At 38.3% G+C, this 16896-nt stretch overlaps 1 protein-coding gene across 1 annotated transcript; it reads right to left on the bottom strand.

Moving 5' to 3' along the window:
* Positions 1-1436: 1436 nt before the first annotated feature.
* Positions 1437-16767, bottom strand: LOC102695325 (NACHT, LRR and PYD domains-containing protein 3-like). The gene is made up of 7 exons (XM_015345121.2): positions 16578-16767; positions 14328-14902; positions 12234-13947; positions 11432-11515; positions 9057-9140; positions 7434-7517; positions 1437-3432 (listed from the first exon to the last, which is right to left on the bottom strand). Exons 2-7 carry the CDS (start codon positions 14614-14616, stop codon positions 3105-3107), a joined length of 2583 nt encoding a protein of 860 aa, XP_015200607.2. The 5' UTR covers positions 14617-14902; positions 16578-16767; the 3' UTR covers positions 1437-3104.
* Positions 16768-16896: the final 129 nt, after the last annotated feature.

The following is a 16896-nucleotide window of genomic DNA, read 5'->3' as shown; positions in this document are numbered from 1 at the left end:
TGCGTTTTCAGGCTCTCTTATCAAGCAAAATTGACTCAGAGAACAGAACGGTAGACAAGAAATCTTACCGTTATAAAATCTTACGGGAGCGCATATTTTGCAAAATATGTTTTCCTACAAATGTAATTATTCATATTTTGTAATAAATAACGTCGACCTTCAAAATGACAGCAAACTCCTAAAAGTACTATCATAAAGCAGTTTTAGCAAATTAAACGAAACTAAAAAATGCTATATTCTCCAGTTGTTACTCACGGAAATTGTTTTCTTTATTGATATACAGTATTTAGGTTCAAAGACAGTTCTACTTTTAAACAGGACATTGAAGTATCGACCTGTTATTCTCCCTCCATTCAAAGTTTTATTTGCATGTAAAACATTTTAGATATCATTTGTGGATAAGTGGGGGTTCTGCTACTAATATGTATTACTGGGTGAATAATGTTCTATGGGGATAAGAACACACTTTGAGCGATGCCTTAAATAAACTGGAAGTCTGAAACAGCTTTTGCATATCTACATAGAAGACAACTAGAGGAGCAAGTCCTCTGAATGCAGAAACACGCTGAAAAAAACAGTCTCTTTGACTTGGTTAGAATCAAACGTGAATCACAAGCCAGAGGACACAACTGGAAACTACAGAATCTACAGGAAAGTGCATTTACAACTTACAGCTCGGGCTTCTTTCTTGAAACAGGTGGATGAGAACTTCGAATTACTAAACTACTAACAACCAAATGCCCTGAAGGTCATTGATGAACATTTCTCATGCTCTTATGATTAAAATGCATGGGATATAATTTTGAGATACAAAAAATAACTTATCAATTATTTCAACATATCAAACATATCTGGGAAACAATGAAAAGTGATATTTTAAAGATTCTCTTCAGGTTGATTTGTTAGCATTATTAACACTTGGAGTGGTGGCACTGTTGCTAAGGCTCTGTATCCGGGGCTGGAAGGTTGCCTGTTCAAATCCTACAGCTGGCAGAGGAATCCTACTCTGTTGGGCACATGAGCAAGGCTCTTAACCCCAACTGCTCCAGGGGTGCTGTATAAATGACTGACCCTACACTCTGACCCCAAGCTTCTCTCTCCCTATCTGTGTGTCTAATGGAAAGCAAGCTGGGGTATGTGAAAAAGACAAATGCCTCATGTAAGAAATTGTATATGGCTGATAAAGTGATCCTATCTCTTATCATATTTTGATAAATTATAGCAATACATTTGTTAATAAAAAGGTACATTTAACTAGACTGCCACCTAGTGTCTTAGATGTCTAGAAATTCTGTTTTATTGAGGTCTGGTGGTTCCCTAAAGCATTAGATTCTCAATTTGGCTAAGAAACTGTGGTGTTAATGAGAGAGAGGGGACACAGCATTCTAAACCATGGGGTTTATTTTCAACAGTAAAAACCCAAGAGATAATTAACAAAAGAAAGATACATGAATAAAACATCTTCTCTTAATAAATATGTGCTACCATTAAATTTCGAAAAAAGAAATCATTATATTCATGTCGCACCAAATTAACCACACACCAATGACATCTATTTACAGATAAAAAAAAACCTAGTCTAAAAGCAAGACAAATCTACTCACATCACACAGAAATCATTTTGCAGAGCAGAAAGCGAGCATGAAATAATCTGGAAGATTAACGCAGAAACCAGGTTTACCCCATACAGCCTAACCTATTAGCAAGAATATTTTCTCTTAGTCTCCGAACACACTACTCAACTGGAGACCCTTCAACAGAAATAGCTTATTCTAGTGAAAGAAGGCCAAAAAACAAACATGCTCGCTGCAGTGCACGTGCATGTTTGTGTGTTCTCTGAGATGAAGACATGTCCTGTCGAGGGTGTTTCCTGCCTGTTGTCTTCCAGAATGGACTTTGACTTTATCCACAATTCTGCACTGGATAAAGATAGATACTTTATTGATCCCGTGAGGGAAATTGCAGTGCAACAGCAGCTTAGCACAGTCAACACAGGACAGTGTAACGAAATGATACAACAATACAATACAGTCAGTACAATCAGTGAGAAGTGCACTAAAAAGAGTTGCTCACAGTACAGAATATACAAAAACCAGAACAGTACACAAAAAGTTGTATTGCAAATTATAAATATAAATACATAGAAAGCGGTTAGACAATGGATGGACAGAAATAAAACTGTTTAGCATTGTTATTGTGAATGTACACATCACGTGTGTAATAACCGAATTAGATTTAAATTCTAATGTCACCAATGTTAGCCAATAGCCATATCACCCTGCAACTCACAACTGGCAGCCCACTGAAACTAAGCGGGTGTGAGCCTGGTCAGTACCTGGGAGACCTTACCCTGCAGTCCATGTGGGTCCTAATGCCCCAGTATAGTGACGGGGACATTATACTGTAAACAGGCGCCGTCCTTCAGATGAGATGTAAAACCGAGGTCCTGACTCTCTGTGGTCATTAAAAATCCCAGGGTGTTTCTCGAAAAGAGTAGGGGTGTAACCCCAGCGTCCTGGCCAAATTTCCCATTGGCCCTTCCAATCATGGCCTCCTAATAATCCCCCTCTATGAATTGGCTACATTACTCTGCTCTCCTCCCCACTGATAGCTGATGTGTGGTGAGCGTTCTGGCACACTATGGCTGCCGTCGCATCCAGGTGGATGCTGCAAATTGGTGGAGGGGAGTCCCCATTACCTGTAAAGCGCTTTGAGTGGAGTGTCCAGAAAAGCGCTATATAAGTGTAAGCAATTATTATTATTATTATTATTATTAACCCTGTAATTAACTTGGATCTTCTTTGCTTATTTACCAGAAGATAAAGAGTCTGAAAGTATTTAGTTTAAACTTTTAAACAGACAAAGACTGGTATTCAATTATTTAAAGCCATACACAGTATGAAGTTTGGTTAGGGTGGATACCATCTTAGAAATATATTCACACTAGACTGAAAAAGAAAAAAAATACTTTCCCAGAATATGACAATACAGGGAACAAAGTACTATACAGTATGTAGGGATTTATTTGTTTAATTGTTCAAATGTGATGTGCACTTTCTGAGCCTTGCATATCATTTTGCTTTTTACTATATTTGATCTGTAAATCAAAAGGATAAAATTGTTTCAAACTTTTCTAGTTTTTTTCGGATACTGTCATCATTGCACTGAGCAATTCTGGATCTGACCAGGTGTTTCAACTTTGTGTACCACTGCTGTACCCAACATATTTCCAGGTTTAGAATGGAAACATTACAGACTTTACAAAGAAAGTTAACAAGTTTCTCATCACTGTTCACTTCACACCTCTGTAGAACCCATTTGCCCCACTCTTGCCAAAATGCATCATCTGTGAAGTTGATGACAAAGAATCTTTCAGGAGAGATGCTCCTCAGTTTGTCCTCTTCTTCTTTGTCCACTTCATTCCAAACTGCGCTGAAACAATGCCAATTTGGATGATAAAGTGATTCACTTCTGTTGTTTTTCAGGTTGATCAAAAATGTTAATTAGTAAGGTTTATTATCCATGCTGCCATTTATTTCCTTACTGTTTCATTCAATTTAGGGTTGTGGGGGAGCTGGAGCCTATCCCAGCAAACAGTGGACAAAGTCTGGGAACACCCTGGACAGCACAATAGTCCGTCACATTACAGACACAAAAACACTCTCATCAGTGACAATTATCCTAGAAGCAATTAATCTACCAGGATGTCTTTGGACTGTGGGAGAAAACCAGGTATGAAATCCCACACAAACATGGAGACCACATAAAAACTCCACACAGATGGCGCCCCAGGCTCAGAATTGAACCCAGAACCCCAGCACTGCAAGGCCGAAGTGCTATTTAGGTTCATCATTGTAATTAAAACACACTGAATGATTACTCAATTAAAACCTCTAGGCTCTGACTCCCCTGTGACCCTGTATTGGATAAACAGTTTAGAAAATGGATGGATGAATGGCTAAAACATTCAGGATTTGACCACAATGAAAACAAACCATGCAAGACTGCTACAGTCACTAATATCAATAGCTGCTAAAGTTTTAAGGAAGTTCAACAGATGCAATTTTCTATAGTCTGAAAATGTATGAATGTTTTTTCTTGTTCATTCGGGATTAAACAGGAATCTCTTGGATAAATCTTTGTTAGGAATTTGCATTGCTAGGTTACATGGATCTCTTACAGATCAAAAGAAAACCCCAAAACCTTTTTAGTGCACTATGGATGATCCTTGCTTAAGGAATGTCACTGTGTTCAAGGCGTTTTGTGGCCTTATTGTTCCTGGTCAATACCTGGCTATCCTGGAGCTCTAACCATACAAACATACTGTAGTACCCTGTCTATCTGTGAGATAGCTAAACTGTTTATTCCAACACAACACAAACATGCCACATTTGTAAAAGTTAAAAGTCATGTGGCTGGCTCCACCTTTAGTCTGCTCTCTATTTTTCTTCTGACTGTGACTTCATAATGGCATACAAGTGAATCATTTTTAAACCAATGACTATTTAGTCATGTGACAGAATAACAGTGTGACAAAACTTTTAGATCCAGTGATTGGACAGCACTTATTATTGTTATTATTGAAGCATAGGCTTTTGTAGATAGAAATGTCAAATTAAGCTTTGGATTAAATGATTCTGTGAAGACATCATGTTGTTTGTAGATTGATCATTCAGCTTTGTACCTTATAATTGTTAAGCTGTGCATACATTTTGTGTGGTTGAGAACATAATAAAGGATATACAATAACTGAGAGGACGCCATATCTAAGCTACTACCTATTACTGAAAGCATCTCATCTTATAAGAAACAAGTATTTAAGTTACAGCCACATGCCTGGGAAGTTTGTCCCACAACTCTACAACAAGTCTTCAGTGGAAATCAAATCCAGGCCTCCCGCATGGAAGGCAAGAATTCTACTACTCATCTGTCAATGTTGCAGCATGTGCTGAAGCTCCTGCAGAATTCCAGAAGGACATAGGAATGTTTAGGGAGAGTGTCTCTATGGAACTGCTACTGTATTCATTTTGTCAGCCTTTGTCATGTATTAAGAAATGATCAGAAGATAACTCAATAGCTATAGTATATTTGTGAACTTAGCAGTGACTTAGCAGTCACTAACTACATCAGCAAATGTGCTGATGATGTGGTGAGCGTTAAAAAGATACGCAAACTCCCGAATCAAAAACCTTGGATGAACACTGAGATCCGCTCCCTGCTCAAAGCCCGTGATGCAGCCTTCAAATCTGGTAATGAGGAAGGACTGAGAAGGGCTAGGAAAAAATTAAGAGCTGGCATAAAATCTGCCAAGAAACAGTACAAATCCCAGATAGAACACCACTACAACACCAACACTAACCCACGATGCATGTGGCAAGACATAAATACAATCACAAGCTACAAGAGCAAAACAAGCCCTGTAAGCACTACTGACCCCTCTCTTCCAAACAAGCTTAACACCTTCTACGCACGCTTTGAAGCTCAAAACCCTGAACCAACCACCTGGACCACTGACTCCCCTGCCACCCCACCCCCCACACTATCCAAGCTAGATGTATGGAAATCATTAAGAAAGAGTGAACACACATAAAGCTGCTGGACCTGATGGTATCCCTGGCCTGGTACTCAGAACATGTGCCTGGCAGATAGCTGATGTCTGTACCGACATCTTCAACATGTCCTTGGCCCAGGCCACTGTACCTAGCTGCTTCAAGATGACCACCATCGTGCCAGTACCGAAAAAATCAGCCCCCACATGCCTGAACGACTACCGCCCTATTGCACCCACCCCCATCATAATGAAGTGCTTTGAAAAACTACTTATTCCGCACATTAAAGCCAGGATTCCAAAAACACTGGATCCTCTCCAGTTTGCCTATCGCACAAACCGCTCCACAGAGGATGCAATCTCTGTAGCTTAACACATCACACTAACCCACCTGGATAAAAGGAACACCTATACAAGAATGCTGTTCATTGACTTTAGCTCAGCATTTAACACCATCATACTCATAAAACTTTCTACCAAACTCAGGGCTCTAGGTTTAGATCCAACCCTCTGCAGTTGGATCCTAGACTTCCTCACCAGCAGACCCCAGACTGTCAGGATTGGCAACCTCACCTCCAACACACTCACCTTTAACACCGGTGCCCCTCAAGGCTGTGTGCTAAGCCCACTGCTTTACTCCCTGTTCACCCACGACTGTATTCCTAAGTTCAGCACAAACACCATCACCAAGTATGCTGATGATACCACAGTCATGGGCCTGATCACTGACAACGATGAGACTGCCTACAGGGAGGAGATAAAACAACTCCCAGACTGGTGCCGAACCAACAACCTATGTCTCAACATCAGGAAAACCGAAGAGCTGATTGTTGACTTCAGAAGACAAGGAAAAGTTCACTCCCCCATCTACATAGAAGGGTCTGCGGTGGAGATGGTGAATAACTCCAAATTCCTAGGTGTTCACATCTCTAAGGAACTTACATGGACACTGAACACCTCCAGTCTCATCAAGAAAGCACAACAGCGGCTGTACTTCCTGAGAAGGCTGAAGAAAATACACCTAAACCCACAGATCCTCACCAACTTCTACAGATGTATGGTGGAGAGCATACGGACCAGCTGCATCACAGTCTGGTACGGCAACTGCACCGCATCCGACCGTAAGGCACAACAGCGGGTGGTCAAAACTGCCCAACACATATTTGGCAGTGCCTTACCATCCATCCAGGAAATATACAACACCGGGAGTCTGAAAAAAGCCACCAAAATTATGTCTCACCACACTCACCCCAGTCATAACTTGTTTGTTTCCATACCATCTGGCAGAAGGTTTCCGGTCACTCCAGTCGCACACAACTAGACTCCGAAATAGCTTCTTCCCCAGAGCTGTCAAGTTGGTGACGCCCCCACTCCCTCCCACCATATTATGATCTCTCCTAATGTCTTCCTGTACCCACAATGACTGTACTCCTACACCACTACACACACATGTAAGCCGAAATTGTACTGTCCCCTCGATAGCCCAGTAAAACTGTACCGGTCGTAATAATATTTAATATTTATTAATTAACCATATTATTTTTAACCATACTATTTTTGCACTGTTCCAAGAATTACCTTGCACTGTTTTTGTCCTGATTTATTTTCTCTGTTTGCAGAATTTTGCACAGTTTTGATTACTTGATTACATGTTATTTATGTTATATTATTACATGTTACTGTTATTGTTTTTGTGTTACTATCTATTGTCTTACCTTCTGTCCTTTTTATATACTGCACCTGAGTGACTAATGAGAAACACTTTTCATAATACTATGCACCTGTGTAAGTTTAATGACAATAAAGTTGAATTGAAGTTGAATTGACTGAATTAAGCAGGAAACTTTTAGAAGGATAAATCATCTTTCTGCAAAAGAGTACTTACACGACTGTTTGTAGCAAAGAGGTAGCTGGATTTAACTCACTAAATGCTGAAAGGCCTTTGTAGCTGACTCGATTTCCTTCAATCCTGTCAACACAACACAAAATAAACAAGCTAATCAAATCTACAATTTTAAAAGGAATTGTTTTTCAATTGCCATTCACTCAAAAACAAAACCTTTTGAACTGAAAAATACTTTATATAAAATGTACAATACAGTACCCAGTCTATACTGTCTGAGTTATATAAGTATTAAAACTGGAAAGTGAGACAACATAATGGTTTATTGTTGAGTTTATAATGAAATACAGGTATATACTGTACATTTGAAGAATCTAAAACTGAAGAATTAACAATTAATTGAAATATAATCTATATATATATGAGACAGAATAAAAAAGTAAAAAATAAATTTGCTTGGGGATACCCTGGATAAGAATAAGGGCCAGAAAACTTTTTCAAATTTAACTGATCATTCAGTCATGCTATTCATTCATTATACCATAGAAAAAATTAAATCTACTTTTCATACATGTTAATGATGAGGCAAAACATTATCAGAAATAAATCTAATCTTAGCTTTCATTTAGATATAATGGCATTTCTCCCTACGTCTTTTGGACATCATAAGCATGGAGAGAGATGATTACACCTGGAAACCATATTGTGCTCTGGGTTTTCTCAGTGAATCGCACACTGCACATGCATCCCTGGGATAATTGTCTGAAATACCCAGCCCCGGATTTACAAACACCCAGCCTTTCGCTATAATGAAGCCTGCATTTTAGGATTTGATTCTCACAACATAGGTGTTGGGGTTGCCAGATGGTTGTTTTTTTTAAAGGATTTGTGTAGTCGGATATCTGGACAAAATTAATGGACACAATGAGGAATTCAGCCATTTTCATGTTAAGTGTGTGTTATTGTAATTTATTTTGTAGCAAACAAATCATAAGGTAATGTCCCTGGACACCTCCACATTAACTGCAGTACACGTGACATGGACCATCACAAGACAGCAAGCTCATCATTGCCAAGTCATACAAAATTATACATCTAAGTTCTCTAGAACTAAGCCGTGCCTGAACAGGAGACTCCATCCTTGTAGTGTGACCTCTCACTATAGGCTCTTACACTACAAATTTTATGTTCATAAATCAAGTGACAGGAATACACCAAATTGTGATAATCTTGATCTTGAAATATGCCAAATGCAGTGGATGTCAACAGTAAATGTACTGTAAATAACAATCAAAAGAGAATTTTCACACACTTTTCACACAGACTAATTGTGTGACGTCTCAAAGTAATTTTCTAAACCTGAACTAATCTGGGTGTTCCATAGGGTTTGAACATACGCAATCAACAGATCTTAGTTTTTCATTTTTCTATATGGTTTTAACTTCTTTCTTAAAAGGCTTCAATTTGAACATTCATTGTGTTTAAAATATTAACAAGTACAGCACTTGTAAGTACTCAGAATTATTTAAAATGAGTGAATACTTTTGCAAAGGACTGTATCAATTTGGATACTGTCAGTTTGTATCATAATATATTTGGTATTTTCTTCATGCAATTCTGTAAATATCCTGCTGCAATAAAGTTACAGAAACCCTCCGTACATACCATAACTCCCTCAGAGATCGGTTTTCATTCAGAGCCTCAAAGAGAACCATTAACTCCTCATTGCCAATATCTGTCCATCCAAGACTACCATCAAAATGAAAGACAAGAATTAACATCAATGAAAATAACAAAATTTCCATTCAAAAAGTAAAGAAAACATCGCATGAGAGATAGGTGTCATAACTGTACAAAAATAAATCATATTTATAAAACACATGAATAAAAAGCTCACAAACCAGACAACCACCACCAAGAACAAGTAAATAATTGATAAACAGAGAGCATATAAACTGTGTTAAAACTAGTTTTAAAGTGTACTTTCAAGAATTGTCTATTTAGAATCATAGGCTTTGGAAGAAACGTGTCTGAATATTTTAACTGTCTGTGATGAACGTTACAGCATGAAAGGGGAACTGCAACTCTATTTTTATGTTTCAGGGTTATAAAAAATCATCATTGATTCTTTGCAACTCAAACCACAATAAAAGTAAAATGTACACATGTAATGTGTAAAACCTCCAATTTACATCACAAAATACATGACATTTCCAGGTATGCCCAGCACCATATTCTGTGATTCGGAACGAGGCAACACAACGTCCAGTAAGGTGAAGCAGCCCTATTACATTGTAAACACTGTTCCATCTCTTTTAATCTAATAGAAATACTGCTTTCAATTTCAAGACAGTTTTGCTGATAAATGGAACTTACTTGTTAACACTGCATGCAGATCATGTTGGAAACCTTACGAGGTGAAATACCTGCTGCACATCCTGTACTTAATTCGCTCATACATCGTATTACATTAGTCATTACAGTGACTAGTGAGCAGGAAGGGCCGTATCACGTCGCAATTCATGGGATGTTTCATTCTTGCCTATGGTGAGACCAGGGGTTTGCGACTTACAGTACTTTCACTAAGTTCACGATTTTGAACTTAATTCTAAATTTCTAAAATTTTCATATACCATCAATGAATTAATTTTGGTAATGAGATTTAATAACTGTTTTGGGACTGATACAGTTTTCTTCTTATTATAATCTTATTGTTTCTTACTGAGACTGCAGTTCTCCTCTAAATAAACTAATTAAATTAAACATTTGCATAACCTAATAGTGGTGCTATTTGTAATGATTTTAATGAAATTGGGACAGCAGTTCTCCTTTAAAAACAGTCAGAAATTTCAGTGCTGTCACTAAAGTGCAGTTAAGTTTTCAGAAAACTGCTTATAATGTTGTGTGTTGTGGCAAGCACAATAAAGCTCTTCCACTTAGCCAAGCAAACCTAGCCAGCTTATTTTTAAAGGAGGAGGAAAGTGGAGCACCTAGTGAGAACCCACAGAAACACAAGAGGAACATGCAAGCTCCACACAGCCAGATGCCAAAGGTCAGACTAGAACTAGAAGGAGTGTTAAACTCCACAGCAGCAAGCAGTCCATCTTAAAGACAACTCTCTAAACATGTAGGAGGAAAATCTGCATGACCAAATTTCAGTATTGCTGAAGCTTACAATGTAAAAACTTTAAATCTGTAGGCGAACATGCACAGTGAAGTTTATTTGACTGAGAAAAATTCCTCAGGTCAGGGGAGTCAAAGATCTGTATTTTCGCTTTAACTGGAGAAAATGCACACTACAATGAAAACGATTCACAACATGCTGACATCCAACATTAAAACACCAGGAAGGTCTGCAGGATCTTCCAGTGATGATAATAAAAGGTGAAGATTTTTTTCCATTAATGAAAAAGACTTTTAACACTACACTACACCATGTGGAAAACAATTGCTGCATTGAGGCTTCAATGCTTGGCAGTTATCTGAAGTGCACTGCCATAACAGCAAAGAATCAGTAGAGAACGTGCTGGAGATCTTACAGCAATGTACTCTAGAATGTGTTCATTCCCCTCCCTGTCAAAGCAATGGGACTCCATGGCCTCAGAGAAGAACCAGAATGCTAGAATTTCTTTCTGACATGTGGAAGAATACGACAATATCAAACTTTCAAAACTATACTAGCAGCTTTGAGGGCAATGTAGTTATCAAAAAGTGGACATACAAAATATTAATATAAATTAAATGTATTTAAATAAATATATGAATACAAAGCCATATAACCTGTAATAAGAATGTATGTTTTTTGTTACATATTGTTTGCTTTTCAACAATTGCTTTTTTCCCCAATACTTTCTCTAAACAGGACTGAAGAACCTGTACGTAAAAAATAACATTAATTAAACATTAAAATGTTCTCAAAGTCCCCCGCAACCCTGAACTGGATGAAGAGGTTAGAAAATGGATGCATGTCCTCGAGGTATGACTAATCACGACCGATGGTAGCAGCTGGTGTGACTTATCGTAAATGAACAGATACATACCCCAAGTACTGCATATTCTGTGTAGAACACAGAACTTCAGCAAGTACTTGCATAGCCTCCACATCTAGCTTGTTGTCTCCAAGCCTAATGTGTAAAAGGGAAGAATAACAGGATATTAAGCTAAATATAAAGTGCACACTTTCTCAATTCACCCATTACGTATTAAAAGATACATCAGAGTTTACACGTTATACAGTATATCAGATATCAGAATATCTAATCTGGAGAAGGCACCTATTTTAGCAACACAAAATAAAAGACATACAGTAAATGATACATAAAATTATGTTTTTCATCTTAATTTGTTAGCACTGATTTTTCAGTTGAGAACGCTTAGGCAGAACCACAGTACACCAACACAAAGAGTGAAGATATAGAAACATTTGAAGTTCCTTTTTCACATTACAGTAGAATATTTTATTATGTAAATATGATGTATTACTAATCCTGATTTGTGTTGGAACACTTTTGTTCACAACTAACTAGTACTCTATGATCTAGCCATGAGGGAGATTATCAAACGACAAAATGTGTTGATTCCATTTTAGAAAACTGTCTTTCACAGCAATGCTGACCCAGCAATCTTAGTGATGTGATTATTGATTGACTGTACATTAGTACTGGTTTAGTAATTTTGAGAAATTGTAAGATTCTCCTGAGAATACACTTTAAGACAATTGCTATTTATTGAGCTTATTGCACTTTATTTTTACAGCTTAGTCCTTGGTAACACTGTTACAAATATGAAGGGAAAAAAATAGTATTTAAAAATGCAAAGGAGCTACTTAGCTTGCACACTTACCAGAGCTTTTCACATCTGTACAAGAGGGGCTGTAGATCCCTAAGAGACTCTGTAGTAATGTTTGTTGCGGTTAAATCTAATTCTGCTATGTTTCCACTCACAAGGTTTAAGAAATATTTCACCACACCGAAGTCCATTGGAGAAAGGGGATCATCACTTACATTCACCCGCAACACCTTGGGATGGATGTTCTTTGCCAGCGAGCTGTTCTGTTGCTCAAAAAAACAATGCAGGTGATTTAAAATGTTAGCTCCAGTCTCACAGAGCGTTCTGATTTCATCTAACAGCCAGGGGACATAGAATTCTGATTTGCTCTTTCCCCTTAACTGTATATGCCTGGCGAGAAGACTTTGGTTTCGTTGGGAAAGCAGTCCAGAAAGAAATCTATTGAACAGGTCCAGGTATCCTGCACTCATCCCTTGTTGATGACAGACCTCAGAATCACGGACGTCTGGGTCAGGCTTTTCAACCAGCACATAATACAGAGCGGCAAAAAACTCCTGGACAGTTAAGTGTGTGAAGGAATAAATATCCACTGTGCAGTAGGGCTCTTGAACTGAGGTTTTATCGAGAAACGTACTCACAAAATCGCTGCCAGCCAACTGCTGCACTTCAGAGTCATTACCATAGAAGAGGGTTTCGTGCTGCAGCAGTTTAACGTAAGCCAAGCGACCTAGGAGAACAACAGTCTCCGTCATTTCCTCCATGTTTCCTGAGCTGCTGCGGCAAGCGGTTACTGTCCTGCACTGAGTGTGAGACTTCAGCAAAACAACCAGATATTGCACATAAATGTCAGTCATGGTTTTGGGGCTTTCACTTGTGAGCCCTTTGCTTTCTTTCAAAATGCTACATATGATATAGCAGAAGGCCGGTATGTAACACAAGGTGAACATCAGGTCATTTGCCTTTGCCATATTAAGCATCGTCAGTGCTAACTCTTCATTCTGAAAGTACTTTAGAAAAAAGTCGTTTATTTCATTCACTGAGAAGCCGATGACAACTACAAAGCGGTCAATGCAGTCAATGGGAATGTAACTTATGGCTGTAGGTCTGCTAGTAAGCAGGACTGATGCCCCTGGAAGAAGCTCTCCTTGCATTAAGCTGGCAAATATATGCACCACATCTCCTGGTTGGTCATGCTCAGTAACATATTCCTCAATGTCACATTCCTTATAATGTTTAAACTCATCAAAGCCATCCAGAATGATCAACAGCTTGTCATCGTTGGATAATATATCGTCCAACATTTTGGTCAGGTGTCCATTTTTACGCAGAATCAAATCCCTCAAACTGATTGGCTTGCTGATCATGTTAAGGTCTCTGAAAGTCAAATGAATCACAAAGTCAAAAGCAAAATACCCCTGGTTATTTCCAACGTCACATAATATCTTCTGGACCAAGACCGTCTTCCCTATTCCAGCGACCCCTGTTATCAGAATTTTCTTTACAGGTCTCCCACCATTCGTGAAGAACAGCTGTGCTGCGTTAATCAGCCTCTGCTCCACTGAATGATGTTGCAAGTGAATCCGTTGCTGTCCAAAGGCAAGAAGTTCATGCTTTTTATTTTCAATGCTGTGGTGTCCATTCACAATCAGAAGATTGACAAAATGCTCAGAAAACAAGATTTTCTCGCCATGCCGTGTGTTATAATACAGCATGCTTTCATTCCGGCGCTTAAGGACTTGTTTGTGTTTTTGTATTATTTTACTGTACTCTGAAAAATTGAAGAAGATGAAACTGAATTAGTAATCAAAGCCAATGCTTTCAGCAACTAGTTACCTAAAGGTTTTGGGTTCATTTTGAAGTATCAGTAGCATACAGTATCTTGTTACATTGTTAGATTTTTTTGAGGTATTGAGTGAATTAATTGTTATCTCATGTTAAGCATGTTGATTCGTACGTTATTACAGTTTATGCACCCTAAAACATTTTAATTGAACACATATAAAACATTTCCCATCTGCTAAGGAAAATGTTAAGAGTTAAATTCTCCCAATATGATCAACTTTGAAATCCTTATTTTCATCAGAAGACTGCCACCGCAGCTACGCTTACAGTAGTGACCATGGCAACTACTAAATAAAAGCTGTTTACCCTCATCCCGAGCTTCCTTCTTCGGCTCAGCCGCGGCTTCTGTCTTGAGCTCATAGAGTTTGTTGTATGTCAAGAGGAACATGCCGGCAACTTCTTCGCCTTTGCAGTCGATGATGTCCAGAAGCTTGCGTATTCTCTTTCGAGGCCCCAGCTCACAGAGCACATCCTCACGGTCGTCCCTGGTAAATGCCTGCTTCAAAACCATCTCCTCCAGAAGGCCGTCAATGTGATCTTCGAGTTCATCCACGAGTGTTGCTCTGCGCTCTTTGAGCACCGTTAAGGAGCTCATTCTTGAACAGGGAGACACGGTACCGGTGGTACAGTATCAATCTCACACAGCTACTGCAGTTCTACAGTATATCCAAATCAGTTTCTCTCATTCGCTCCAATGGAACATCAGCATCAGGATGCTTTTCCCAGGAACATTACTCCAAAACGCTTGAAACAAGTTTTTACTCACCCCTTCCTTATGCCAGAGAAACAATTTATTTTGTTTCCAGGGCCTTTAGTAGAGAAGCATTTAGGAGAAAGGTAATCCTTAATCCAAACTCCCTGAGCCAACCGACTGGCTGACACTTGAGAAAGAAGATAAAACAGAATTAGTTGACAACACACACAACCAGTCTGGCTTACGTAAGAGGCAGACGATATGAGGGAAAATTACATCACTACATCCCATCTCAATGTTTCATACTTTGCCCACTTCCCAAGAAAACTTGGTCAGTCTGAGGTTGGTTTACTTCCTCATCTTTTGATGGTTGTAAAAATGAGTAAATATAATCAACTGCACCTGCTCATTCACACAGTATATGAGGCAGATAAACATAACTGACACCAACAATGCACGTACAGGAAATTGAATAATCAGTGTCTTTTGACATTAGACCTTCACATAACCAGTGAGCAAAGTGGTCAAAGTCAATAAGAGTAGCACGCAGTTTTATTAGAGCTCTTCACAATGTGATGTTTATTATGTTTGAACAGAAAAAGACATTCATGTATTACCTAAATGCGTGTAGATTAATCTTACATGCAAAAAGTTCAGTTAAAAAGCATCTGTGTCTTAGATAAAGGCATCAATAACAATTTAGCATTTTTTGGTACAGAGACTGTATACAATACTTTATCTGTTTTTATTTTTTGTGTACTTCTTTTTTTGATGACTAAACCTTTAAAAATGTCTTTAAATATTACAAGCATTTGTTGACATTTAGTGAATTTTACGATGATTCTATTCTTTTTAGCGATGACCGAGGTTTGATTGCTTAAAGTTCAGTAAAAAAAAAAGCAATAATGTGTTTTCGCACACCCCAGATGAATGTGTATTGATACATCTTTCTATTAAATTATTTCTCAGAATATAAAAAAAGGTTCCATACATGTGTTATCTGAAAGTTAGAATACTATCCTCATGATAAAACTGAAAAGTTTTTCTTAGATCAAATGGAAAAATAATCATTAAATAAACAGCCATACTGTAAAGATCCGCTTTCAGTAATAAAGGTCAACATTAAACAGTAACTGGGATCCTATTGATTTTTATGGAGGTATTGTGTGTGATAACACATCTCGTCTTGTTTATTTTGTATAGTGTGTTAGGTGAGGTCAATGCAGGTAGGTTTTCATATTGGACGAAAGTCGGGCCAGGTGCGATACTCGGTGCCCACCAGGCAGTTTATCACAGACAAGTCAATCTGACTGCTGTCTACAGATATCGCGTCCATTAATTATAAACTCTAAACCCATCTTACCAAGATTTCGTGAGGGATCACGGATTCGTTTATATTTTTTGCAACTGTTTTAGTAGTTGGAGTTCAACTCATGTGCCCCTTACTGCACACCGAGAAATTCTATTGCAAATTTTGCTCTTTAAATACTGTATAATACAATTGGGATTTTGTGGAAAACAGCGTATTTTTGTAGTGTTTTTTTATGTTTTCAAAATATCGAGTTTTAGAAAGTTTTTCAGATTTTATTGCGGCTTAGGAATTCAAACGCATTCTAGATTATTTCATAACCTTTACAGCTGAAGCTTTGCTGCACTACCTAGTTCTTCTTTCCATCATGACTTCACATAAAGGCGAAGTCGTCATTGCTATTTTTGTCGACAATCTAAAAGGGTTTTTCAACAATTTTGAAAACTACTATTGAAGCAACGCATGCTTACTTTCTTTCCGATTACTACCGTGTTGGTCAGATTTGTGCAAATCAGTCTTTAAAAATCAACTTGTAATTGAGTACTGTACCTACCTCTTGTATTGAATATCTAAAAAGGCAGCTTCTGCATCTTTCTTACTCTTTCAGCTCTCACTGTGCCTCCGATATCACAATTTCACCGTCACCTACAGTCGTTATGTGTCTCAGTAACTGGCGCATAATTACAAAGTAGCTCCGTTCGGTCTTCGCCCCTACAGACAGCTCCAATACTGCAGAACTAGAGGGAGGAAATCTACTTACGAGTAGTCAGGGAAGCGTTTTGACAACAGGTTGTATGCCTAACAGTATGCATGCGCAGGAGAAAACTGGGAACTAAGTTGTTTCATGAATTGAAATGTGAAGCAGTTATAAC

Source organism: Lepisosteus oculatus, chromosome 1 (genome assembly GCF_040954835.1).
Source record: "Lepisosteus oculatus isolate fLepOcu1 chromosome 1, fLepOcu1.hap2, whole genome shotgun sequence".
NCBI lineage: Eukaryota > Metazoa > Chordata > Actinopteri > Semionotiformes > Lepisosteidae > Lepisosteus > Lepisosteus oculatus.
This window is presented reverse-complemented; position numbering and strand designations above follow the sequence as displayed.